At 36.2% G+C, this 27704-nt stretch overlaps 1 protein-coding gene across 10 annotated transcripts in view; it reads right to left on the reverse strand.

Annotated features, from left to right (window-relative positions):
• Positions 1 to 1828: 1828 nt before the first annotated feature.
• Positions 1829 to 27704, reverse strand: part of PDLIM5 (PDZ and LIM domain 5) — a 212309-nt gene continuing 186433 nt past the window's right edge. For all 10 annotated transcript variants that reach the window (XM_050791513.1, XM_050791517.1, XM_050791512.1 and 7 more), the window contains 4 exons: positions 15071 to 15251; positions 12155 to 12275; positions 7546 to 7661; positions 1829 to 6089 (listed from right to left, as the gene is read on the reverse strand). In XM_050791513.1, coding sequence (XP_050647470.1) covers positions 6000 to 6089; positions 7546 to 7661; positions 12155 to 12275; positions 15071 to 15251 — 508 coding nt within the window. In that variant the 3' untranslated portion in view covers positions 1829 to 5999. The remainder of the gene's footprint in view (positions 6090 to 7545; positions 7662 to 12154; positions 12276 to 15070; positions 15252 to 27704) is intronic.

The raw sequence follows: 27704 nt of genomic DNA on the forward strand, positions 1-27704 counted from the left end.
AACCCCGTCTCTACTAAAAATACAAAAAATCAGCCGGGCGTGGTGGCGGGCGCCTGTAGTCCCAGCTACTCGGGAGGCTGAGGCAGGAGAATGGCGTGAACCCGGAGGCGGAGCTTGCAGTGAGCAGAGATCGCACCACTGCACTCCAGCCTGGGCGACAGAGGGAGACTCTACCTCAAAAAAAAGAAAAAAAAAAAAGGGGGGGGGGCTTCCCTAGTGCTCTGCCTTTGGCGCAAATCACAAAATTCATCTCACTTTTCCCCAACCCCATGTTCAAGGTATGAAGGCTGGCCACACCTTTCTTATTAATCATTGATGCAATCTTGCCACTTACCCAGACAGATTCTAAATCTCAGACTCAAAAGTTCCGTAATATAATACTATAGACAAATGGTATACAGTGCTGTAAATTCTCCTCAGAAAATGAACACTTTGGCAAATCAGGCACTTGCCACATTAAAAATAATACGCATATCTCCTTAGTACGATAAATATACAGGCAACATTTGGGCTCGGTGCTTACTGAGTTAAATCCTCTCATTCATATGTACAGCACAAAACCGTATCAGTCTGAGATTTCTGTTAGGTAGCCATGTGTCCTAGCCCCTTTCCTCTGTTAAATTTTAAATACTGCAAAGGAACCATTTTCCCTGGGAGGCTCCCACACTTGGGATGAAACTTTCTCTGCGGAATTTTGGCACCCTATTAATTAGTGGTTATGAGTGGGAGCTGCTCTCTCTCAGCAACTCCTATTCTGCCATCAGTCAAGTGTGATTCTGCAATAAATTTCCACGAAGCAAACTATTTCTGGTAATTCTCCCTAATTAACACCAGGCCTGCTAATAATACATCAGTACCTATGTGTTTCTGATATAACCAAGATCTTGTCTGAGACTACTCAAAAAGTGAAACCGCCAACCCAAATTAAGCTTTTGCTGGGAAAAGGATTTTATATGTAGTTCTGTAAGAAAACCTTTGATAATCTTATATTGGGGACATTTTGACTAGAAAACACTGAACGACAGGGAGGCTTGCTCTGGTTTGAACACTGAATGGGGATTTATTGTGAACACACAGTTGAGACTTAAGCCTATAAATCTTGTACTGGATTACTGTTTCTTAACGAAGGAATGACAGATCTCTTATTTCGTCAGTGCATTTTAATGTGCAATGACGTGATTGATAGAAACCAAACAGCAGCTATTAAAATGTCAGATGCAGACTTGATGCCCTTAAAAGTTTGGCTTCTGGAGTTTAATATACTGTGAGCAAATAGACTTGAATTTCTCTTTTATTCCAAACATACAGCGTGCAACAGAAACATTTGTCTTTATACAGTTGGAAAAAAATCTTACTCAAACTAATAAACAAATGAGGAAGAGGTGAGCCTACCTAGTTGTGGAACAGTCAGCTAATGAGATTGAGATGAATTAAGCATCCCAATATCTAATGCAAAATGTGGAAATATGGATGATTTATGTTCTTTGATTATGTTCTAATATAATGTTTGATATGACAGGTTGTTCCAATAAATCATTTCAGCAATAAATATTTTAAAAAGACAATTGAACTTATTTATCTATTAATTCATAAACATTGGGTACATTCTACATGCACAGCATAAAAACAGAAAGAAATACAATAAATGTGACAGTGTTTTCAAATATTTTGTTTCTGAGGCATTTTGATAAGCAAGTATCATACTAGAAGGGTTCTTCTGAGAATTATTACATCCTATCCTAACCTGTGAATATGGAACTTGATTTTTTTCCCATGATGACTTGATGGAAACCACTCACCAACCAAAAACAACAAAAAGGAGAGCTCATTTACAACAATGCAGTCATTTATTTATTGAATATGTGCACATTATGGTATTATTACTATACTGATTATACTTATCATGTGACTTCTAATTAGAAAATATATCAAAAAGCAAACAGCAGATAGACAAAATTAAAGAGACAGAAGATAGAGATGAACAGATAAGGCAAATTATACATTAAGAATCCAAATCCAATACCTTTAAACATTTGGGAAATGAGGGGGACAAATGGAAGCCAGATCAAATTTGTGTAAAACTATTCAGTATGTTTCTTTTGCTTCATGTCTGAAAAGTCTCTCCCCTTCAATAGGGATGACAAACTTCAAATGCCACACAAATGTTAACAGAATATACTAGATTCACACTGGAACAGGGGTAAAGAAGAAATTATTTTCTATAAAAGGGCTCCTAATGTAGTACTGCTTGAAAATGGTACATTTTTGTTGTAGATTATTTTAAACATAATGCTACACTAATATTTTGAAGATCTGAACTGTTATTTCCATTTGTTTTTACACTGTGACCAAATGATTAGGTTTTAGTTTTAGATTCTAAACGGAACCTGATTTAATAGGAAATAAACATGGTACTATAGTGGTCCTATGGTACCCCCATGGGCGATGGGTTCCAAGGACCCCCTAGGATACTGAAGTCCGTGATGTTCAAGTCCCTTAGAGAAAATGGTGTAGTATTTGCATATAACCTATGCACATCCTACCATATACTTTAAATCATCTCTAGATTACCTATAATAGCTAATACAATGTAAATGCTTTGTATATAGTTGTTATACTATATTGCTTAATGACAAAAAAAGTTTGTACATTTTCAGTAAAGGCGCAACCATCCATTTTTTTCCCCAAATATTTTTGACCCACAGTTGGTTGAATCACAGATGCGAAGCCTATGGACATGGAGGGCCAACTGTAGAAGCATAAGCAGAGGCTACTTTTTAGGTTGCTACTTCAGCAGGCAACATTCAGTCCATGTAAGTCCAGAGAAAGATTATAAATCTAAACTTATCACTAAAAATTTTAAAATGGGAACTAAATCCAAAGAGTTTTTAGTCATGCATTATGATTTTAATCTATGATATGCCAAGTACAGCATTCCAAAATATACATCTAGAAAGACTAAAAGTAAATGCTCTATAGTGAAGAAGTAATAATTAAAAAATGCTACTAATATAGAAAATTTATAATCAGAAAAATAAATATTCAGGGAGCTCACCAGAAGAATAAAGTGCTCTGCCAGTTATTAAAGGATTACTGCTGGTGAATTAAATATGGCATTCCCTACTGGAAATACAGAGATTCTTCTGGATTATGTTCAATATTTATTTCACAGGATTAACTGTTTTAGGAACAGATATAAAGCTTCGCCACGGAAGAGCTGGACAAAGCACAAAGACAACATGATATCTTAGGAAGCAATACTACCCTTTCAGGCATAAAATTTGTAGAAATGCAACATTATGCTTCATGAATAATATGCAGAAAGAAGGTCTAATGAAAATGACATCCTTAATGTAAGATAACTTTATAAGAAATGTGGGTCAAATAAAATTCTTTGAAGAAAACATCCAAATGCCATTCACTTACCAAATACTATCTTGGCATATAACCTATGAAGGCAAAACTAAACAAACAAACAAAAAAAGCTCACACCAAACAAAACCATCAACTTATTTTGTATTCTATAATGTAAAAGACTGTAAAGATGTGACACTGTACATTATATGACAATGCACATTAGCCAGCAAGTCTTTTGTAGGTGGTTTCAGCAGCAACGATAAATAATGCAGAATTCAGTTCCAGCACTTTATTTCAAAAGAAATTTCCTGCCTCCCTCCAAGATGCAGGGTGAGGAGGTAGCTTGGGGTTGCTATTGGAGAAGTATTCAGTTTGCTACTTTGTGTCACCCCTTGCCATTCTTTTATCCCCAGTTAATTATTATCTGCATATAATATAAATCTGCTAGACCATAAATTAACAGCTTTCAGGACAGATGCCTTGAAAGTTCTTAGGGAGGTTAAACAAATATTGTAGCCTAAAACCTCCTCTATAACAAACATGCACACAATGGAAGTGATGTCGTAAGTGAGTGATGGGGCAGGAAGGACCTAGGGCTCTGTCTCAACTATAAAAGCACCTTGCCTCAACCAAATTTAAATTATAACTTAGGGGGTTCATGGACTTTCATCCATTCTGGAAACAAAAAGAAAACAAAGAGAAAACCCAAATCAAATACCAGAATCTGTTTTCTCAATGGGCAAATAGCAACAGGATCCACAGTTTTACCACAATTGTTTCCCTGTCTCCATGTGGTATCTACATAATTCTTTTCCCAAAGGAGGAAATAAAATAACAGGCCAATCTGAGTAATTAAACACCCCTCCCAACACTACCAAACCTCTGTGAATAAGAGCTTTCAAACTTTGTGATCATATTTGAAATTGGTTCACTTATTATTGAGAGAAAACCACAATAAGTCTCAATTTCATCACATCCTCAAGCCAATCTTTTAAATTTTAAATGTAGAAGAAGAAACAAAACGAAACAAAAAGATTATTCTGCAAAGAGCTCTCAACTCTTCACCAGCCAGTGGCATAATTCAGAAACTGATTCAACTAATTTATTATTTGAGAAAAGGGGATTGAAAAAATTGGGGGGTACAATCTTCTGATTCACAATTCCCAGCCCCATTCCCTTCTACTTATTCTCTCTCTCTCCCTCTTTTTTTTTTTTTTTTTAAAGAGACGAGTCTTGCTCTGTCACCAGGCTGGAGTGCAGTGGTGCGATCTCAGCTCACTGCAACTTCTGTTTCCCGGGTTCAAGCGATTTTCCTGCCTCAGCCTCCCAAGTATGTGGGACTACATGCACGCCCCACCATGCCCAGCTCATTTTTGTATTTTTAGTAGAGATGGGGTTTCACCATATTGGCCATGATGATCTTGATCTCTTGACCTCATGATTCGCCCGCCTTGGCCTCCCAAAGTGCTGGGATCACAGGCGTGAGCCACCGCACCCAGCCCTCTATTTATTCTCTCTAAAGAGACAGAAAACTATTAGAGGCCAAGATTATTTAATTAAATCTTTATCTTAGCACAGGGAAGGGAAAAAATAGAATCTGCCCAATATAGGTGATGAAGCATACACAATGAATAGAAACAATCACATTTTAGTAAAAGGCAAAAATTTGAGACTTACAAGCTATATGGTAGCTTATTTTTGAGTGGGGAAGAAATGAGAAAAGAATATAACATCTCTTACTGGCATGACACATTTTCATAAAAAATTTCATTGCCCTTTCCTACTAGAATGATCCACTGTAAGGCAAAAATAATATACAAGCAATTTTTTTTTTTTTTTTAATGAGATGGAGTCTCACTCTGTCACCCAGGCTGGAGTGCAGTGGTACGATCTTGGCTCACTGCAACCTCTGCCTCCTGGGTTCAAGTGATTCTCGTGCCTCAGCCTCCTGAGTAGCTGGGATTACAGGCACGTGCCACCGCATCTGGCTAATTTTTGTATTTTTAGTAGAGATGGGGTTTCACCATGTTGGCCAGGCTGGTCTCAAACTCCTGACTCTCAGGTGATCCACCCACCTCGGCCTCCCAAAGTGCTGGGATTACAGGTGTGAGCCACCGCACTCGGCCTACAAGCAAGTTTTAAAAAACTGACACCTATTACTGATAAAATTCTCTGTTTAAAATCCTATTTACTATTTTAAAGATAAGTATTAGTTTTTTTTTTAATACAGTGATTCTCTTATTGATAAAATTTAAGGCATTTTCATTGCCTTTTGCAGGTTTACTTATAACTACCTAACAAGGAAAGAAGGTATAATTATTTCAGATTGGATTATTTATTCTAAAATTAAATTCTTCACTAATTTATTCTAAGATGAATTTAATAGTCCATCAGGAAATTGGTTTTTATAAAAGTTATTTTATGGGCATAAAATACAGGAAAAAGTAATAATAAATGCCAAACTGTCTCTTTACTTTATGAAGCCAAATATTTCCTCAGACTTGGTTTTTAAAGCTGGAATTTATTCCTTCAGGGCCACTATTATTTTTCAAAACTCCATATAAATATTGAATCTAAAAATTAGTAATTTTAATTTTCCTTTTTCTCTTCAAATTTCTTCTCTTCTCTTGAACTGTTGACTTTCAAAAATTCACAGAATGAGCATGTTTCTTACACAGGGGCTTGTCCTTCTTGGAGAAAAAGGTCTGACCTTCTAAACTTTCACAACACACCTGAAAAAGAAGCAGTATTTAAGAGGATATTATGCATTATTTAAGAGGATATTAAGAGGATTTTATCAAGTATGCTGGAGAAGGAGAAAGTGATTTTTTCTCCCACTGGATAATATGACAAAACACTTTAGTTGGTTAAGTTAGACTCCCTAATATTTCACGGTTACTATGACATTAGATATAATCTTTCAAAAGCAATGAAAAATAGCTTTTTCCTAGAATGTATTCTAATTTATAGAAAGCACTGATCATCACTTTTCTTTATCCAGAGGGAAGATTTATCCCTAACTTAAAAATCAATATAGAAAGAGGGCTTGTTAAATATATTTTATCTCCCCAAATTATAAACATCTTAATTTTGCTTCGTGTTGTAGAGACTCATTTGCTTTACCAAATCCTCTCAAGCCCAACGTTAGCTTGCCCCCAGTTAACACAGGCACAGCATACCTGAGACCTTTTTTTTAAGGGCTGCGTTGTGTTCAAGCTGAGATATCTTTTGTTTGTTTCTTATAGCAAAAAACCAGGCCAATATCTGGCTGCTGAGGATTATACAGTCAGTCCACTATCTACATTTATAGCTCCTTGTTCTTCCTATTGCCTTTGTTAATTAGAATGAACAGCTTTATTAGAACAGAAAAGGTAAATCTGCTAAAAGTTTTGCTTTTTATAGACTTTATGAAGTCTAAGAGATGGATGAGGTAAACAATAAAAAGTTCAATGGTAATGTTTGGGGAAATCATTAGGCATCAATTAACATTACTTTTGCCCCCTTTGTACAGTGGGTATTGAAAACTGTAGATATGTTAAATCTAATTTTAAAAAAATCAAACACCTGAACAGAGCACGTTTACTGGATATTTACTTCCTACATTTAGAAACTATATATTTTGATCTTTGAATCCATCCTAATCATTAAACATAAAACCAAACATATTAAAATATCAAATGAATAGGCAAATACTTTATTACATGTTTATTGGACCATAGTCTCAAAAAGAAAAGAATATCCAGGGGCAATTGTTAAGAAATGACTCAACATATAGTTTATTCCCAGTGTTAATCCAAGAATCGATTTTTATAATTATTTATTTATATTTTAAGAAGTACTTAACATTTCCAAAAACTACAACAAACACTCCAGTAACAGAGGTTTTTTTTTTTTTTTTTTTTTTTTAAAGTAAAGGAATCTTACTGTTTTAAGAAATACATAGCTTCTCCTTATAGACAAAAATATATTAAATTATATTTTCTCTAAGGGCTAAGGATCTCACTGTGTGCCAAATAATTTCAAAAATGCCAAAAAATTTAACAACTTTTGAAATTTACAAAAAAGTAAAAATAATTTTTCTTTAGGTTTGAAGGACTGAAAGACACAAGAGCTGATGTTTCCATTAAATACTAAAGCTAGAATTGGCCATACTTTACTCCTCTAATTAGGAAATAAGACATTACTTACTGAGCATACAAAGCAAGTGTCATGCCAGGTGTAGCCCAGAGCTTCCAGGAACATGTCACCAGCTTCTATGGGAAATTCACATCCATGGCATATAGTACCGAAGAGGGCATAATAATCTGTATTGAGGCAGGGCAGAGAGACATAAGTTAAATACGATGAAGTTTTAGAATGATCGTTCCTAGATGGCAGCAACAAAATCAGGATTAGATGAGATGCTGAAGACAAAGATATTAGGAATTTGAAAAATTTCAGGAGATGGTATAACATTTGGCTTGAAAGATATGTTTAGCATGTTTTAGGATTCCCTTGGTATAAATATTATTTATACAACCTAACATTCTTGATTATAATTTTCCATGTAATACTTCTCACTTCTCACCAACTACTTAATTGCCTAAATACATATAAAGAACTGTTCTGGCTGGGCGTGGTTGCTCACGCCTGTAATCCCAGCACTTTGGGAGGCTGAGGTGGGCAGACCACGAGGTCAAGAGATTGAGACCATCCTGGCTAACATGGTGAAACCCCATCTCTACAAAAAATACAAAAATTAGCTGGGCGCGGTGGCACGTGCCTGTAGTCCCAGCTACTTGGGAGGCTGACGCATGAGAATCACTTAAACCCGGGAGGCGGAGGTTGCAGTGAGCCAAGATCGCGCCACTGCACTCCAGCCTCGTGACAAGAGTGAGACTCTGTCTCAAAGGAAAAAAAAAAAAAAAAAGAACTGTTCTGTGTCCAGTTAGCAGTAGACAAGACTGTTCTGAAGAAATACAAAGGACTTCTAATAACTAGCAACAATAAGACTAATGAACAGAGATCAAAAATAAAATCTGATATTGGCAAACTTCATAGCGTATCTGACTTGGTCAAGGAAGAAAAAAGAAATGTTACAGGAAACTATCATGAACAAGTGCTATGACTGAGTTTCTAGCTAGACTGTATCACAACAATATTAGCCACAATTTATTTTGCTGTATTTTCCTTTCAATTTTATGACTTCATGTTGAAAACTCTTAGCCAGAAAAGACCATTTACTTGACATAGATTACAGTTACAAGAACACTAACAGGATTTCCTTCTAATGAAAGCAGTTTTGAAAAGATGTTTCTCTACTACTAAATTAGAATTTTCTTTTCTTTTCTTTTTTTTTTTTTTTTCCATTGGAGAGACAGGGTCTTGCTCTGTCACCTAGGCTTGAGTGTAGTGGTATGATCATAGTTTACTGCAGCCTCCACCTCCTGGGCTCAAGCCATCCTCCTGCCACTGTCTCCCGACTAGCTGAGACTACATGTACAAGCCACCAAGTCCAACTAATTAAAAAAAATTTTTTTTTTGTAGAGACAGGGTCTTGGTAGGCTGCCCCTGGTGGTTTTGAACTCATGGCCTCAAGTGATCCTCCTGCCTCGCCTCCCAAAGAGCTGGGACTAAGGGCATTGAGTCACTGTGCCTGGCTCCAATTCTCTTTTCTTTTTTGTCTTTTTGAGACACAGTCTCACCCTCTCGCCCAGGCTGGAATGTAGTGGCACGATCTCGGCTCACTGGAACGTCCACCTCTCGGGTTCAAGTGATTCTCCTGCCTCAGTCGGGATTACAGGCGCCCACCACCACACCTGGCTAATTTTTTTGAATTTTTAGTAGAGACAGGGTGTCACCATGTTGCCCAGGCTGGTTGCCCTAATTTTCTTTTATGCAGCTCCTCTCACTACTGTGTTGTCTCATGGTTCAGCCTTTGGCCTCTGACATTGTCAATCCAACCTCAGCTGGAGAGGAAGGCAGCTATAATTTGCAATTTGATTAACCTTACTTAGCAACTGTCAATGTTTAGTATTCCTTAGCACCATTTGCTCAGCATAAATCCATGCAGTCTACTGTGGGCCAAGCATTGTTCAAGGCACTGCAGGGGTACAGTGGTGAAGAAGACAGTTGAGGTTGCTTTCCTCATGGGGCTCATATTCTCATTGGAAAGAGGATGTCATGATTTATTGAATTTAAAAAATAAATAATAAATCATTTCAGAGTATGATAAGTACTATGAAGGAAAGAAAATAGTAATTTAATATAAAATAATTGGGGGTCACTACACTATTAAGGAAAATTAGAAAAGGCCTTTCTGAAGAGGTTAATAGTTGCAATGAAACGTGAATAAAGAGGAATCGCCACAGAAAAGCTGACGAAGAACATTCAAGTTAGAAGAAACAGTAAGCACAAAAGCTCCAAAGAAGGAAGGGTCTCGGCATGTTCAAAAAAAAGGCCCTGGGGCTGGGTATGGGTAGAATCTGGTGACAGAAGGTAAGGTGAGAGGAGATGAGGATGGCAAAACAGGCCCTCTGAGTGTAACTGGCCGGGCGCGGTGGCTCACGCCTGTAATCCCAGCGCTTCAGGAGGCCGAGGCAGGCGGATCACTTGAGGTCAGGAGTTCTACACTACCCTGGCCAACATGGTGAAACCCCATCTCTACTAAAAATACAAAAATATTAGCCGGGTGTGGTGGCAGGTGCCTGTAATCCCAGCTACTCAGGAGATGAGGCAGAAGAATCACCTGAACTCGGGAGGTGAAGGTTGTAGTGAGTGGAGATCTGGCCACTGCACTCCAGCCTGGGTGACAGAGTGAGACTCCATCTCAAAAAAAAAAAAAAAAAAGTGTAATTTTTTTCTAGTGGAAGCCACTAAAGGGTTTAAGTTTGATCTAATTCACATTTCAAAAAATATTTCTATAGCTGCTCTGTGCCTGCTGTTTGGAGGTTGGAAGAAAGGGGAGGGGCTATTCCATTTAAGTGCCAATTACAATGCCCAAAGGGTGAAAGCAACTTAGGTTTAGTGACAGCTGAGATGGAGAGAAATAAATGAATATGATATACATTGGAGGTAGAGCTTCCAGGATTTACTATTTAGATTGGATAAGGAAAGAACAGGGGAAAAAGCAGAATCCAACACGGCCTGCAGGGTTTTGGATAGTGGATGGTGGGGCTATTTATTGAGATGGAGGAGACTGGGTTAAGAAATCGTCTGGGGGTTAGAAGAAGAAAAAGAACAAAAATAGACCAAGTTCATTAGATGTGACATTTAAATAAATATTCAATAATGTTTTTCCTTTTCTATAATTATTTGGCTTTTAAAATTTGACTTCAAATACATTAAATATGGTATTAAGGCTAGACTGTTTTGTGTTTTGGCTAGACAGGGGCTACCTGCCAGTTAGTCAAAATGTCTTCCAAAGCTGCTAAAACAAACAAATCAAACTAAAAACCAAACAAAAATACCCAACTCCTTCTTCAGAAAAATTAAGTGGAATTACAAAATGTGGAGTATTCTGGTTGAATCGAGGAAGGCAGCTTGTGGCCAACCTGTCCCCAAACAGCCCATGGGGTACTTCACTGGAATTTCTGGGGTTCCTGGGAGACAGTCTGGAATATATCCAGGTTGGTTCAAACTAAGGAACTGAAAGGAAGATGAAAATAAGAGAATACTGAGTGGGCAAAGAAGGGCTGAATGATTATGGTACAGCTTCAACTTAGAAGCTGACTGCTCCTTTAACTCCATTATTCTGGAATAACCCCTTCTTTCAGCACAGAGCTTTGAACTGTGAGGTAGAATAACAATAAAAGTAGTGAGAATGCAGTGGTAGTGAATAGAGCATGATAAAGGAAACATGTTCTACATTTTGAAATCTGTATGTGGTAGTAATACCTAAGTAAGGGCAATATTAATAAATAAATGTTATTAAAGTTCACTGACAGACTTTGGGAAGGAAAAGGAAACGTTCTGAGTTTGTGTGATAAGACAAATGTAGTAGATAGGTCCTTAGAGCCTAGTTTATTAAAAATCATTTTACCAAGGGAACAATCCAAGTCAGGATTACCTTCTCATTCAGTAAAAGTAAAAAAGGATCTCAAGTTTATTTTCAAGGCAGTTGCCTTAAAGGGCAAATCAATATCATATTCTAAAGTGGAATATTTCTGATGTTTACAAAATTCACTACTGGACTATAAGAAGTGGCCTTAAGGTACATGATTTAGTAGAATTTACATCCACAAATTATTGGGAATTCAAGCAAAATATTTTTCCTACTAAGTAATGCTTACATTCTCAATTCTAATAATAAAGTTAGGAATATCTGTTTTGACAAAATCACATTAAAAAGTCTATATAGGGCTGGGCACAGTGGCTAATGCCTGTAATCCCGGCACTTTGGGAGGCTGAGGCTGGTAGATCACCTGAGGTCAGGAGCTCGAGACCAGCCTGGCCCACATGATGGAACCCTGTCTCTAATAAAAATACAAAATTAGCTGGGCATAGTGGCACATGGCTGTATTCCCAGCTACTTGGGAGGCTGAGGCAGGAGAATTGCTTGAACCTGGGAGGCGGAAGCTGCAGTGAGCCGAGATTACGCCATTGCACTCCAGCCTGGGCAACAAGGGTAAGACTCTGTCTCAAAAGAAAAAAAAAAAATCTACATAGTTTTCTCTATATGTTTAGAGTAACACTAAATGCTCCCAAAGCAATTAAGAAAATAACTTTGCCTAATATTTTCATGAGCTTTATAGTAATATAAGGGTTAATGCTTTACCTTTATTCAAAATTCAAGAAACAAATGGCTCCCTGATCTTACCAGTCTCACAATAGGGTTCACCATCCTCCAAGTGAAAAACATTGTTCCGAATGGGCTTTCCACAGGCTACACACACAAAACAGGAAACATGCCAAGTTTGTTTCAATGCATTGATGACTTCCTGTTACAGAAAGATAATTGGATGTAAAAAAAGAAGATGACAATAAATACATAAATGTTTACTCTAATATCTGTACCAGTAAATCCCTGTAAAGCTAATCCAAAGTAGGCACACGTACTTCATTTTTGTCTTGAGCTTTCCCTCAAAGTAACAGGAGATACTTAAGAACAGACTCACAAATCATCTAAACGGATGCATGTTTAGATGTGTGTTCTTTACAAATGCCAATCAGTAAATTTAAACAACGATCACTATGTTATTTATACATTATATGTACAGTGAATAAAGTAAGCATTTCATAAATGCTTCCTACAAAACTTTCTGCTTCTTCTCAAAGGGTGTCAGGAAACATTAACTTACAAAGGTTTTATGGTATTATCTGCAAAAGTTCTGGGGGAAGGAGGAAGCATTTAAAAATTAAAACAAACCTATACTTTGGTGCCTTCTAGAAGCAATAATATTATATATAATATAACAATAAAACATAATGGGGCCAGGCGCAGTGGCTCACACCTGTAATCCCAGCACTTTGGGAGGCCGAGGCGGGCGGATCACAAGGTAAGGAGATAGAGACCACCCTGGCTAACATGATGAAACCTTGTCTCTGCTAAAAATACAAAAAATTAGCTGGGCGTGGTGGTGGATGCCTGTAGTCCCAGCTACTCGGGAGGCTGAGGCAGGAGAATAGCGTGAACCCATGAGGTGGAGCTTGCAGTGAGCCGAGATCCAGCCACTGCACTCCAGCCTGGGCGACAGAGCAAGACTCAGTCTCAAAAAAAAATAAAATACAAAATAAAATAAAATAAAATCTATATAATTATATAAAATTGTATATATATTATGTGTACATAATGTATATAAATGTATACAATGTAATAAAATATAATAAAAATATAATATAATCCAATCAGTTTAACACGTATTTAGGCTTTTGGAAATCAGCTAAGATGGCACTAAGCACAGACTCGAATGTCTAAAATTTGGACCATATTCTAGACAGCAATGGCCCAATGGTTAAATATACCAAGTTAAAAAGATTTGGGCCAGCTATTAATTAGTAAAAGATGTTTTGGGGTGTTGGTTTTACAAGAAATCATTTCTTTGTATTGAGAGACAGATGGAGCCATTAAAATAATTTCTGATGAATAGTGAATATTCTTTCATAATATTTATCACAAAAAAGAATATTATACATAAAGCATGGTTACAATTTTGTAAACAAATTACTGATAAAGAGCAAACTGGAAAAAAACACATCATACGGTTAACAGTAATTATCTGTGACTGGTAAATATTTAGGTCATTTAAATTTATTATTTAAATTTTTTGTGTTTTCTAATTGTTCTTGCGTGAACTACTTTCTTTTATAAAAAATATCAAAATAAAATGAAATAATACAGAATTATTAGCCATAGAAATTGTCACAGTTCACCACTGAAGGACAATGGGAAGAAACAGACATTTAGATCCAAAAAATTCACCATGAACATCTGTAGAAGATGTACATTGAATCAAACTATCTCCCAAGTCTTCCAAAATATTCTTCACTTTCCATCCTTGAGACAAGTCTTTAACAGGTAATCAAATAACTAAAAACCAATCTAGACAAGCTTTCGCAGTTCTGGCCCATCTCCAAAGCAATGAGTATGAGATTTCCATTTCCTAGAACTTTATTTGGGTCTAAGACTCTAACTTCACGTTGTTTTATTATTCTAGCATTCACAGAATACCCGGATACACTAAACCGTATTAATGAATATTCTATTAATTATTTGTTATCATTTGGGAAGGTACAGTCTGAACCATTTCCACTTCTTTGTTCCCAACATATTACACAAATTAATAATCTAGAAATATTTCAGGTGGCATATATATAATTTTAAGTGTCTTCAATGTTTTAGACATATTTAAGGATATCCTAAGAGATATCTTAAGACTACTCAATAATTCACATTACCTATTCTCTCAATTAACAATAATTAGAGTTTCATTATCATATTTCCACATTGAGAGTATATTAGAGTTCAGCAGGGCCATTTCCAACTTTTGTGTGAAGCCAGGTACTTTGGCTTCTTCTGAAATCAGATTCCAGCTCCTAGTCACCCATAAAGTATGCCTGGCCCTTACTTTTTCATTAGAAACCAGGTATTCCAGAGCAAGAAATTCATGTATTCACCATTATTTATTATGTACTGTATCTGATTCCTAAATTACTCCTTTTTTTGCGAAAAAAGGAAAAAAAATATTTTCCATCACATGTGTACTCTCATAAAACTGAGATTATATTTTTAAACATTGTATGTATTCAAGAAAAATATATCATTTATAAACCTCACGTTTTATATATTTCATGAAATCAGTGTCCTGTGCTTGAACTCTGACAAGTGGGGAAATACTGCTCTTATAAAAGCTATGGAATTTAATTTAAAACAGTGAAGGTGTCAGTTCTGAGAACTCAGATGTGTGTGGTCCTATGCGACCTCTTCATTCCTGAGCAAACAGGCTCCTGTTGAGGAAGCACACCCACAGTAAATTATTTTTTCCCCACAGTGGCTAGACTTTCACCAGACAAGCCAGCACTCAGTGAGACAAAACCAAAGACAACCTAACCCCAGGAGTCTGATATATTTCCACAGAGGTCTATTTAGTTTTGCTTTACAATAATAAATAGTGATGAAAGCAGAGAAGGCATAAAGCAAGAAGAAAATAAAAAGTTAAAATGATAGAAGAGTTTCATATCAAAAAATTATTCTACTTTAAAACTCATTGAGAATAAAAACGTTTCCATTACTTACTCCAAGGATCTTCCTTTGGCATCGACCACATTCAGGAGCAAAGAATTTCTCATAGCACAGCTCACAATACAGGGCTCCTTTCTCCTCTACAAATCCAACGTAGGCCATTGTATTTTTGCAGTGAGCACAGTTGAATTCTTCTGGGTGCCAAGATTTCCCCAGTGCCACTAAGAATGGTCCTCTGACAGAAGAAAAAGAGGCCAAGTTTGAGAATAAAAGTTTCTAGGGTTAGCCTGGATAGGACCTCTTTTATGCAATGTCCAACCAATTAAATACTTGCTCAATTTTCCTTCCTAAGGACTGAACTCATGGGCGTTGGGTGTTGTAAATTCACAGTGGGACTCTGCATTGATGTGAAGAGAAAAGGGGAGAGGCGTACTTCAGGGATTCCTTCAAGAAAGGGCACTCCCCACCCCTTTTTCTGTCTAAGGGAATTTGGTGATATGTTTTATTGAGCTGAAATGAGGCAATCTGTCTGCACCATGGGTAGGATTGAGAATGAGGATGCTAACTGTGACTGTGACAGAACATGAGGCAACCAGAAAAAAATACATGGTTTAGGCAGAGATGAGACTTTGACATTTCTATAAAAGAAACAAACAAAAATCTCAATTTGGTAAGTCAAAAGTGCTAAAAATAGTAGTAACTATTACCTGAGACAATTTCTCTTCCCCACAATCATTTCTCTTCCCCACACATTCTTTCATATACTTATTTCTCAACTTTACTAAACACATCAAATCCTCACCCTCCAAAATGACTACAGAAAGTGTAAACTAGATATTATCGATTGTCTGAAACTACTCGGAAAGATTTCATTTCATTCAAATATAACTGATTTATTTCAAAAATTTAATTTTATTGTGGTAAGAACCCTTACAATGAGATCCACTCTCTTAACAGATTTTTAAGAGTACAATGTAGTATTGTTAATTATGGGCACAATGTTGTACAGCAGATCCCTAGAACTTATTCATCTTGCATAATTGAAATTTTATACCCACTGTGCACCAACTTCCCTTTTCCCCCTCTCCACCATGACTGATTTTTAACACACATTTGTATCAAGGTAACAAATGTTTGTAAAGAGATTTTTTTTTCCCCATTAAATACTTTATGGTCATGAACTGATAAGATGGGCTTGGTTTGCTTGGCAGGAATCCATTATGAACCCTTATCTAGTCATGAAGCCTGCAGAGACTAACCATTCTAGCCTCTGCAACATACTTTTCAGTAGCTATATCACACTAATTTATATTCATAGAGCAGCTTTACCTCCAAGGCACTTTTACACTTATCTAATTTGTCCATGCAACATTCCTGTGAGATAGACCAGGACAGTTATTATGAATTCAGTTTAACAGATGGAGAAGCCAAGGTACAGAATGTTCACAAGATATGACAAATATCATAAAATCACTGACCGAGCCAAGGCTAGAAGCTGAATTTCCTGATTTCTAGTATGCCACTCTAGTCAACTGATATTCTGCCTTTGACCTCATTAACATCACTTATCATCCCTAAGCAACCACATGGTAATTGTTAGTAAGCATCAGATACCAGACTTCTAGGCAGATTATTAACAGGAGAAGTTATAGCAATGAGTATCACAAAGTCAGAGCAGTTTTAAAATTCTGACAATAACATAAACCTTGCTATTCAATAATTATCTCCCACTGCAAATTCTTTGTCAACAGATTGATGTTTACTCAGAATCAGCACCTAATTCTGCAAGAGTCACAAAAGGAGAAAGGCTCTTGATGAGTGATTAAAAATTTTAAGTGGGATGTAAGAGGGTATTTTCTAGCCCTACTTTTTGTTAACTTGTTTCTTATTAATAACATGATGCCATTTTGTATAAACTAGTACATATCATTCTCTTAAGTTTGAGATAGGCAGTTAATTATCATTATTTTTAAAACTTTAGGGTACCATAATTTTGTTATGACTAATAAGGAATGCCTTTGTTTACTAATTCCTGCCAGAAAATAAGGGCTAAAGATCACCGATTCTGTAATCGAATATATTACTTTTGGTAAGTGGTCCGTCATTTTTAACTGAATTATAAAATAACAGTCCTACTCAACGAGTTCCTTCATCTGACTTTCTCAGTGTATGTTTGGCAAGTAGTTTATCAACAAAGATAAACCAGGAATCACACTGCTCAAAGCCAGACAAAGTTTGATGAGTGTCCTGTGTTTTTCCATCAGGTGGGTAACTGGTTATATATGTATGAAAAATCTTCCATGCTCAATTTACTGTGACCATAACACAGAGCATGGTAGAGCCTTGGGGTTTCATGCTACTCTCTAGGTGCACATTAAAACAGATTCAAAACCATTTACTAGGGTGAGTTTTTTACTAGGGCACATCTTCAGCTCATCCATAAGGCTGAAGGACTCTTGAGGCTAGTATTCTTATTTGGCTTCTCAGTTTTCAAAGAAGTCAATCCAACTTCAAACTGCATTCTGTTAAAGCATAAGTGTTGGTATGTACCTGGAACAAAATGAAAAGCTCTGCTCCTGGAACATGTCTATCAATGCTATCAAATATTTGACAAAGTTCATCTGAGAAGAAAAAAAGACATTTAAGAATAACTGACCAAGGAAAATACATTCCATTTGCCAGATTTTCTGAAATATGTGCTGAATTCAAGTCAGATCATCAGAAAACTGGGTTCTGTGAATCACAGCATATTGGGCCTGCTGCACCCCACAGGATTATTCCTTTTACGAACAGTGCTTGTTGTGATACATGAGCCTGTACTGATAGTTGTTACAGGACACAGCTCTATGAAATTCACCCTTGCTCTTCCTGCAAGTTGTTGCTGGAGTGTTGTTAAATCACCCAGCATCATTTTCACATGGACTCATTCAGAAAAATTCCTCTCTGATTTTTGTAGCGAGAACTATTATACTTTTCCTCAGCAATAGTCTTATTTTTATCTTATTGTAAATTGCAAAACTACCTTTCATTTTTGGTAGACTACTAGAAGGCCTAAAGTCAAATTTACAGTCCAACCAGAGGTAAGTGGGCAAGTCATTATTTTAGTGTTGTCCAGTCTGGACATTAGCTTCATTTTTAATGAGCCTATCCATGAATTTAATTCTTTTTCCCCTTTTGTAATTTATAAGATTATCTTATATTTCACATACCTGTAAAAGTCTTTCTACAAACTTGCTGGGATATAGTTCACTATAAATACATAAATTAAAACTATAGTCAATTAAAAGGATGATTTTAAAGTATTTCATTAGTTCCCTTCAAATAGCAAAAGGAATTTTAGACAGTAAAGAAATTCCCATTGCACCTTTAAAAAACAAGTTGAAAATGACGCTTGCTCATGTCAGATCTGCTCTCTTAAACAAGCATGCTCAGGGCAACTACTGGCCTAACTTGATACTTCTTGACTGTCCTGAAAGAGCATCTTTCCCCATCAATGCCCTTGAAATTAAGCATAGATTAGACAATAAAATGAAGCTTTTACATACAGCAAAGTGTTCTCTTCTCTGTGTCAGCAAAGACTAATTTAACAAATTCATTAACACAGGATTAACACTAAATAAGTTCTTCTTGTTCCAGGTAGGATTGGGTTTCCATTTGTGAACAGGAATGACAGACCTGGATAACTGCAAAGTGGAATTAAGTATTCAGCTATCTCTTCTAATACTCGATGTCCTGTGAGCCCTTACTAAGTACATGTTGACTGACAAATGGAGGGCGAGGAGGGATTTAAAGCATTTGGTTGGCTGACAGAGAAGAGCTATGGCATGAAACTTTTCACCCTGTTTATCTTCTGTGAGACCTATCCAAAAAGCGGGGGCAGCTGGGGAGAAGAAAGGAAAGGTAGGGAAGGATGCCAAGGAAGAGTTCAGAGAAAAAGGAAAGCTTACAAATACAAAGGTGAAAGGAACTCAGATTTCAACAGGCACAACCTAACTGGGATTTAGCTTCAAAATCCGATGCTTATATTTTGCTTCCCTTTGTTATTTAATTCTCACAATAACCCCAGTGATAGAAATTAACTTTTTCATACACATGCAGATAAGGAAACATCAGAGAAATCAGCCAACTTTCCTAAGATCATATGGATGACGAACTAACTGTAAAACTGGAATTTTTCAAAGCCCAACCACAACAGATTTTATTCGACTAAAAATTACTGTATCAATAGAAGTCAAAAACAAGTTTCCCAAAGCTATAAAAAATTGACATGCTCAAGAATAAAAACAGAATCTGATATTCTACTTAGTTAAATATACTAATACAAATGTACAAACCACTTTTATGTTTTTGTTTTGTTTTGTTCTTGCCAACATTAGGAAGGGCCTGGCATGAGCAAAAGAACAACACAGCCACAGGAATAGAGTGAAATAGAAATAAGATAATTGGGAGAAACTGCACATATATACATTCACAAACATTTACACACAAAGACACAAGCAGGAAGAGAGTAAAAGAGAATTAAACACACAGTGACTATCGTCTTAGAATATTCAAAACTGCAGACAATAACAATCCTTCCTAAAATTTGGAAACACTGTATTTGTCACTCTTAATTCTTCATTTCCAGTGGATTATACGCAAACTTTCCAATTTGGAACATTAAAAAAATAATTCTTTCATTGAATGTCAACTTTAACTTTTGGTCCTTTAACATACTACATTTAAAGCGTTGTGAGGCCACCTATAGTTTTATATCTGAAAAGCATAAATGACTTGCTTCTCAAAAATAAATGCACAGGTAACATCAGTTTAAACATAATAATGAATACAGAGAACAAGTTCTAAAGGAGGTAACCTTAATTGAAAAATTTTTAAAAGTCTACTGGAGACAACTACAGTCAATTCTTTTTATTGAGATTATAATAAAAATCTGCAAAGCAGGATAAATGTAATTCAATAATAAGACAAGTGAGATATAATTTCAATTTGGCAACACTAATATACGTTCTACAAATATTTAAAAGTTCATCAACTGAAAAAATTTACTAAATGCAGTATGTGCTAGGCACTGTTCTAGAAACAGGAAATCTGGCAGGGAACAAAGCCAAAAAAATCCCTGATTGCATGGAACTTATTATATGCTAACATAGGACAGGGAGATGACGTAAGATAAATAAAATATATGGCACGTTAGATATTAAAGACTGACAAGAAAAATAAAGCAGGGAGGGCAGAGATGAAGATGGTATATGTGGTAAGTAGGGATGAAACCAGAGAATTTAAATAGGTGACCAGGAACACTCTGATATTTGAGTAAAGACCCTCTCCATGAGTGTGGGTAAGAACCTGTGTCCATGATGGGGTATCACTTCTGTGATTAGATAACTTTGAATGGCAAAAAGGATTTTGCAGATACAATTACATCCCCTAGGTTAGGCATGGTGGCTCACGCCTGTAATCCCAGCAGTTTGGGAGGCTGAGATGGGCGGATCACTTGAGGCCAGGAGTTCGAGACCAGCCCGGCCAACATGGTAATACCTCGTCTTCACCAAAAATACAAAAATTAGCCAGGCATGGTGGCACGTGCCTGAGGTCTCAGCTATTTGGCAGGCTGAGGCAGGGGAATAGCTTGAACCCAGGAGGCGGAGGTTGCAGTGAATGAAGATTGCGCCACTGCACTCCAGCATGGGTGACAGAGTGAGAATCTGTCTCAAAAAAACAAAAACAAAAAAACAAAACCAAAACCAAAAAAACAATTACATCCCCTAATCAGTGGATACTGAGTTAATCAAAAGACAGATCATCCTGGATGGGCATGACCTAATCAGGTAAGCCCTTAAAAGAAGTTAAAAAGCAACAGGAGAGGCTCTACTGCTGGCCCTGAGGAAGAAAGCAATTATGTTGTGAACTGTCTAAGGTGGGGACGGCCTATAAGGACGTCAGTCCCAGAGCTGCAAAGAACTGAATTTGCCCAACAACCTGAGTGAGCTTGGAAAAAGATCTGGATCTCTAGATGATAACTTCAGCTCAGCTGATACCATTATTTCAGCCTGGTGAGATTCTGAGCAGGGTACTCAGATAACCCAAAGGCTCACGACACAGAAACTGTGAGATACTGGCTGGGCATGGAGGCTCATAATCCCAGCATTTTGGGAGGCCAAGACGAGCGGATCACTTGAGTCCAGGAGTTCGAGGCCAGACTGGCCAACATGGTGAAACTCTGTCTCTACTAAAAATACAAAAATTAGCCGGGCGTGGTGGTGCAGGCCTGTGGACTCAGCTATTGGGGAGGCTGAGGCAGGAGAATCCCTTGAACTTGGGAGGCGGAGGCTGTAGTGAGCTGAGATCCTGCCACTGCATTCCAGCCTGGGAAACACAGTGAGACTCGGCCTCACAACAAAAAACAAAAAACAAAAACCTGTGAGACACCTTAGTGTTATTTTTAGTGATTTGAGTCTTCTTTTTTTTTTCTTGGTAGTTTAGCCAATGTTTGTCAATTTTGTTGATCCTTCCAAGGAACCAAATTGTAGTTTCACTGATTTTTTAAAATTCTCGATTTCATTCATTTCTGCTGTAATCTTTGTTCTTGCCTTCCTTCTATGTTTTGGATTTAGTTTGATATTTTTCTAGAGTCTTAAGGTAGAAGGCAATATTACTGATTTGAGATCATTCTTCCTTCTAAATGCAGACATTTGCCAGCTATCAATTTCCCTCTAACCACTGCTTTAGCTGCATTCAATAAGTTTTAGTATATTATATTTTCATTTTCATTCAGCTTAAAGTATTTTCTAGTTTCCCTTGTGATTTCTTTTCTGACCCATTGACAGTTTAAGGAGTGTGTTTTTTAATTTCTACATATTTGTGAATTTCCCATATTTTCTTCTGTTACTGATTTCTAATTTCATTCCATTCTGGTCAGAGAGCATACTTTGTATGACTTCAGTCCTTTTAAATTTATTGAAACTGGTTTTATGTTTTAACATATGGTCTATTCTAGAGAATATTCCACATACACGTCAGAAGAATATATAATTCTGCTGGATTCTGCTGTTGCTGAGTGGAATGTTCTATAGATACCTGTTAAAGTCTACTTGGTATTTAGTGTTGTTCAAGTTTTCTAATTCTTTTTGCTATTCTGACCAGTCATCAATTATATCCATTAATTAATGTGGAGTGTTGAAGTTTCCAACCATTACTACTGAATTATATATATTACTCCCTTCCATTCTGACAGTTTTTATTTCACTTATTTTGATGCTGTTAGGTAAATATATGTTTATAACTCACATTTTCTTGATGGATTGAACTTTTTATCATAAAATGTACTACTCTGTCTCTAGTAATTTTTTTTGTCTTAACATCGATTTTATCTGATATTAGTATAGTCATTCTAACTCTCTTACGATTACTAATTGCATAATTTTTTTCTATACTTTTACTTGTAACATATTTGTATCTTTTATTTTAAACTGTTTCTCTTGCAGACAACTTATAGTTAGATCGTAATTTTATCTACCCTTTCACTCTCTCTTTTAGCTGGAGTGTGTGATTTATTTATGTTTAATGTAACCTACTGATAAAGTAGGATTTATTAGTGGCATTTTGCTATTCATTTTCTCTATGTTGTATGTCTTTTTTGTTCCCTTTCCTACATAAAAAAGTGAAAGAGGAATCAAAGTCATCAGCTAATAGTGAGGATGGGAAAGGAGATTTTAGAAGTTTGAGGAGAAAGAAGATGTGAAATGGGTTTTTGGGGGAAAGTAAGCATATTAGAGAAACAGCAGTCTTTCGTTACTATTAAGAATATACCCAGGGAAAAGAAGGAACATACCTGAGATTAGTAGTGATGAATTTAAAAGGAGACTGGTAAGTGTGATTGTGGGATTCCTTCCAATCACACCCATCTGTTCGGGTGTGAGCCTGGGGTATGCTAGAAATATATACCATGGTGCCAGTATGGTAACTTGCATAGAAGTTTTCAATGGACATTTGTTGTACAAAATATTGATTTGATTATGAATAGACTTCTGAACCTTACTGCTTTCCATTCTTTTCAAATAAAATAAATTGGTTTGTTGAAGTTGGATAATCCTCACCTCTCCTTTTTGCACCGATGTAATCCTAGATGTATCTCTATTCGACTTAGCATATTAATTTGTTAGTTGATTTGCTTGTCTGTATTTTTGATTAGACTATAAACTGAATTAGTTTGCCAGGACTGCCTTAGCAAAGTACCACAGACTGGGTGACTTCAACAACAAGAATTTATTTTCTCACAGTTCTGGAAGCTAGAAGTTCAAGATCAAGATGTCAAGAGGGCCTCTCCCCTTAGTGTATAGATGGCCACCTTCTCCATGTGTCTTCGCATGGTCTTCCCTCAGCATGTGCCAGTGTCTCAATTTCCTCTTATAATGACACCAGTTAAATTTAATTAAGGCCCACCCTACTGATCTCATTTTACCTCTTTAAAGACCAAATGCCCTCTTCAAATATAGTCCCATTCTGAGGTACTGGAATTTGGGATTTCAGCAAATGAGTTTTGGGAAGACAATTCAGTTGATAACAGTAACCTTCTTAAGGAAAAAGAGCATGTCTTTGATTTCTGTGCCAGTGATACCTAAGGAAAGCGACACACAAAATACTCAATGAATGTTGCTTATACTCTTGTATTAGATGAGAAACTAGAAAAGTGAGCCCTAGGTCACCTATATGAGTTTAAGAATACTTACATGTGGTACAAAATAATTTTAGAGGGGAGATGAGAATATTTAACTGTTCAACTTGTTTATTATCTATTCTCTTCTTTCTCATTCAAACACTATGAATAAAAGTACATTGCCTTACTCTTCAGTTATGGCAGGTTTACTGAGGGTGTTTTTCTGATTTAATACAGTAATACATATCATTGTGTGTATATTTACTAATCACAAACACACAAACACACACACCCCTGTGCAATAAATTAGAAAGACTGAAGTCAGAGAGAGAAGAAAATAAACATCACATCAAATCCAGTTATCTGGGGATTATAACTCTTAATTTTGGGGTATAGTTCTCTTTTGGTCTTTTTCTAAAGCACACTGGCTATATGTATTGTTTACTATTATATTTCTAAAATCAGTGGGATAAAACAGTGTCTGGTTCATTATAGGACCCTCAATAAATATTTAATGAATTAATGAATGTATTTCAGAATCAAACAGATGGGTTCCAGCCCTGGCTCTACTATTTAACCAGCTTTGTGACTTTGGGCAAATCAGTCTAAGTCTCTGTATTCCCATCTGTAAAACAGGCATAAGAATATATCTACTAACAGGAAAAATAAGTCAGTATATGAAAAAGATACTTGCACATGCATGTTTACAGAAGCACAATTCACAACTGCAAAAATATGGTATCAGCCCAAATGCCCACCAATCAATGAATAAAGAAACTGTGGTATATAAATACAATGGAATACTACTCAGCCATAAAAAAGAATAAATTAATGGCATTCACAGCAACCTGGATGGAACTGGAAACTACTATTCTAAGTGATGTAACTAAGGAATAGAAAACCAAACATCGTATGTTCTCACTCGTAAGTAGGAGCTAAGCTATGAGGAAGCAAAGGCATAAAAATGATACAATGGACTTTGAGGACTCGGGTGGAAAGGATGGGAAGGGGGTGAGGGATAAAAGACTACAAATTAGGTTCAGTGTATACTGCTCAGGCGATGGGTGCACCAAAATCTCACAAATCACCTCTAAAGAACTTACTCATGTAACCAAATACCACCTGTTCCCCAAAAACCTATGGACATAAAAAATTTTTTTAAAAGAATAATGTCAATTCTCTAGAGGTATTTTGGGGATCCAGTAGAATGATACTAATAAAGTTCTTGGAATGGGCCAGTTGCAGTGGCTCACGCCTGTAATCCCAGCACTTTGGGAGGCTGAGGCGGGCGGATCATGAGGTCAGGAGATCGAGACCATCCTGGCTAACACGGTGAAACCCCATCTCTACTAAAAATACAAAAAATTAGCCAGGCGTGGTGGCAGCGCCTGTAGTCCCAGCTACTTGGGAGGCTGACGCAGCAGAATCACTTGAACCCGGGAGTTGGAGGTTGCAGTGAGCCAAGATCGCACCACTGTACTCCAGCCTGGGTGTCAGAGGGAGACTCCATCTCAAAAAAAACAAACAAAACAAAACAAAAGTTCGTGGTATGATACCAATCATGTTCAATATATAGTAGTTATTTTTATTGTTATCAGGCTTAAATACATATCTTGGTGTATAGTTTCTTTACACAAAATTGGAATCATACTTTAGAGTTCGTTATTTCATTTTTGCCATATTAATGTGATACTATAAACATTTCCTATGTAGTGGTAGTGAAAAGCATGAAAAAAATTAAAGTTAGACAAATCTGGGCTCAAATTCAGGTTCTATTATTTACTATATATGTAACTTCAAACAAATACATAACTTCTCTGTGCCTCAATTTTCTCAACCTTGAAGTCGAATAATCATAGCAACTGTCTCACAGGGTTGTCATGAAAATTCAGGCAAAATTCTTAGTGCAATATTTGGAATATGCTAAAAACACATTTAACATTAACTATTATCTGAAAATTACATTATATAGATGCTGCACATTTATGTTCTTTCTAATCTTTCACAACAGTAAATAGTGAAATCTTGGTCTCTGCCTTGCTTATGAGTCTTAATCAATGTCTTTAGTTGTTTCCTTAAATACAAGGGCTAATATATTGCCAGGAGGCCTTTTATTTTCAAGTCAAATCTTAATCAGTGGGGATGATAAATAAAACCTATAAATAAAGGGGTGCTCAGAGACTGAAATAAATAGTAAAACAAGCAAAAAATTCTGCATGTTTTTCCTTGGTAAACTGAGATGGTGCTCCTCAGAGCAGGTCTGAAAACCACTGAGCAAAAAACAAATCAATAATGTTAAATTTTTTTCTCTCACTGGAACAAACAATGGACTGGCTGTATATGGTTTTTCTGGTGATGTACTGTAGGCCAAGACAAAACAATAGTAATGTGACTATTTAAGCATTCCATATTTAAGAATAAATTCAAGCACTATAAGCCCCTTACTTCTTTCACAAAGATGTCAAGAAGCTGAACATAAATAGTTCAGTTAACTCCATGTAATACAAATGGTCATGTAACACTTAAAGAAATAAGCTAGATTGTTCAAAACCCCATTCTACCAGGGAAACTGAAATATGGTTTTGGCTACAACTGCCTGATTTTCTATGATTCTCTATTATCCTAGCACTCCAACAGTCAATCTATTCACAAGTATGAGTCAAATAAATGATGCTTCTATCATAATTTGACTGAAAATGTCCCATAGCAAACTTAAAGCTTTAACAGAAGTTCCTAAAATGTAACTTCCTATTCATTTGTAGCTAAAGTGATGTCTCCATAATACAATTTAGGCAAAATATCCATAAACTTTTCACAATTCAAATAAACCAAAAAATTTTCAAACTTTAGATCCAAATAAGATTATGGAATTTTAAACTGAATGTGTTCTATAAAGAGACAACCAGTTCAGTTCTAACATTCAGATTGCTGAGGTTTTCTAAAACAATCAACTCTGCTGAAAAAAAAAAAAAATAATAAAATACAACATAAAATGTGCTTTAGTTTGCCTTTACATAAAAAATGGTTTTTGGCAAATTTGAAATATTGAAAAGTAAATATAAAACAAAACAATATAAATTAGTACAAACAATATAAATTATATGGTAGAAAACTCACAATATAAATTATAAATTTAAACTTCTCCAAGCTTGCCAGGGTATAATAGTCTACACTGAAGGTATCAAGCCTGAAACTGCAGCTCGTTTTAAAAACAGGTGTCCAAGAGAATGTCACTTGATCTAAAGCCTTCTTGCTTTGGTAAGTAATAGTGACACTGAGGCCAATAACTAGAATTATGCTTTGACTAGGCTTCTGAACTGACCACAATTGATTCAAGCTGCTTAAGCATTTGAGCACCAGGCAAATGTGCTATGTTAATTACTGTTACATGATCTTGACATGAACTAATCCCCATTCCTATTAACTTCCTTAGTAAATGATGCTTTAATGCTTAACTGATAACAAGTACTGGATAATCCAGAACAATATAACATTTAACAGATGAGGGAGCAATAAGTGATGGCTACTCATGTTAACATAACACATATTTATTTTACACGGCAGGCTGATTGTGCATTAAAATTGCATCCTGGCCTGGCGTTAAATTTAAAACCAAGGCAGGTAGGGGTGGTGAATGTAATTTCTACTTTGATCTTCAAATTTTCTCCATACTAAGTTTTTTAGAAGTGCCAGAAGTGGTGATTACATGATATCATGGAATTTGATAACTAGACAACATGAATCAGCAACTGATGTGGTATGACATTTTGTTAACTCACCCAGTAATTACTTGCTTACAATAGCATACAAATAACAGCAGTGACTCCTGTCTCCACAAAGGGTGTTTTTATCCAGAATACAGTATCCCCAAGCATAAGTCTAGGCAACCAAAGTACTATAACTTACAGAAGCCATGTTACAAGTCAGAGTTTGTTTCTATTTTATCGATATTAAACCAAAAATATAACAGCTAAATGCAGGTAGTATTAAAACATTGTTTTCTTTATTAGGATAAAGGAGCAACATACTAGA

The sequence above is a fragment of the Macaca thibetana genome, chromosome 5 (assembly GCF_024542745.1).
Source record: "Macaca thibetana thibetana isolate TM-01 chromosome 5, ASM2454274v1, whole genome shotgun sequence".
NCBI classification, from domain to species: domain Eukaryota; kingdom Metazoa; phylum Chordata; class Mammalia; order Primates; family Cercopithecidae; genus Macaca; species Macaca thibetana.